Here is a 573-nt window from a genome sequence, read left to right on the forward strand (position 1 = left end):
TTCCTGGAGAGAGGGGCCTGGACACGGGTGTCCCCGTGTCCCGAGCCTGGAGGACACGGGAAGGACCGGAGGGGCCCGGCCAGGGAGGCCAAGGACGCCCAGGACTCCCAGGACTCCCTGGGCGCCCTGCTAGGCCAGTTCCTCCCCAGCAGGTTCCAGAAGTTCCTGCGCCAGCTCGGGGCCCAATGGGTGGAGCAGCTGGAGCGACAGAGTGAGGCCCCGGGGTCCCCGGGGGCTGGGCACCGGGCTGGGCACCCGGCTGAGTCCTTCGGGTGGGGAGGGCCCACCCCCTTTCAAAGAACTGGACATGTCGGTGGACTCCAGGCTGAGCTCTGGAGGGCGGGTCTGCCATTGCCCATGGTGGGAAGGAGGAGACTGAGGCCCGGGCCTAGGACGGAGAAGACCTTCGAAAGGGCTGTCCCCCAGCAAAGGCCCATAACTGTTTCCACCTCCTGGCTCCCAGCAGCCTCGGAACCGGAACCGAGCCACCAGAGGGGTGTGTCAGACCACTGGTGGGGACAACCTTCTCCGTGTCCCAGCCGCTCCTTCCTTCCCGACCTGCGGTGAGCGTCA

The 573-nt window shown here is 67.7% G+C and overlaps 1 protein-coding gene across 1 annotated transcript in view; it reads left to right on the forward strand.

Moving 5' to 3' along the window:
• LOC102260579 (chromosome unknown open reading frame, human C9orf50) overlaps window positions 1-573 on the forward strand; it is a gene marked incomplete at its 5' end in the record, with an annotated part of 6,756 nt that continues 6,183 nt past the window's right edge. The window contains 2 exons of the mRNA XM_014529300.1: window positions 1-211; window positions 464-563. Of these exons, the coding sequence (XP_014384786.1) occupies window positions 1-211; window positions 464-563 (311 nt within the window). The remainder of the gene's footprint in view (window positions 212-463; window positions 564-573) is intronic.

The sequence above is a fragment of the Myotis brandtii genome, unplaced genomic scaffold (genome assembly GCF_000412655.1).
Source record: "Myotis brandtii unplaced genomic scaffold, ASM41265v1 scaffold68, whole genome shotgun sequence".
Taxonomy (NCBI): Eukaryota; Metazoa; Chordata; class Mammalia; order Chiroptera; family Vespertilionidae; genus Myotis; species Myotis brandtii.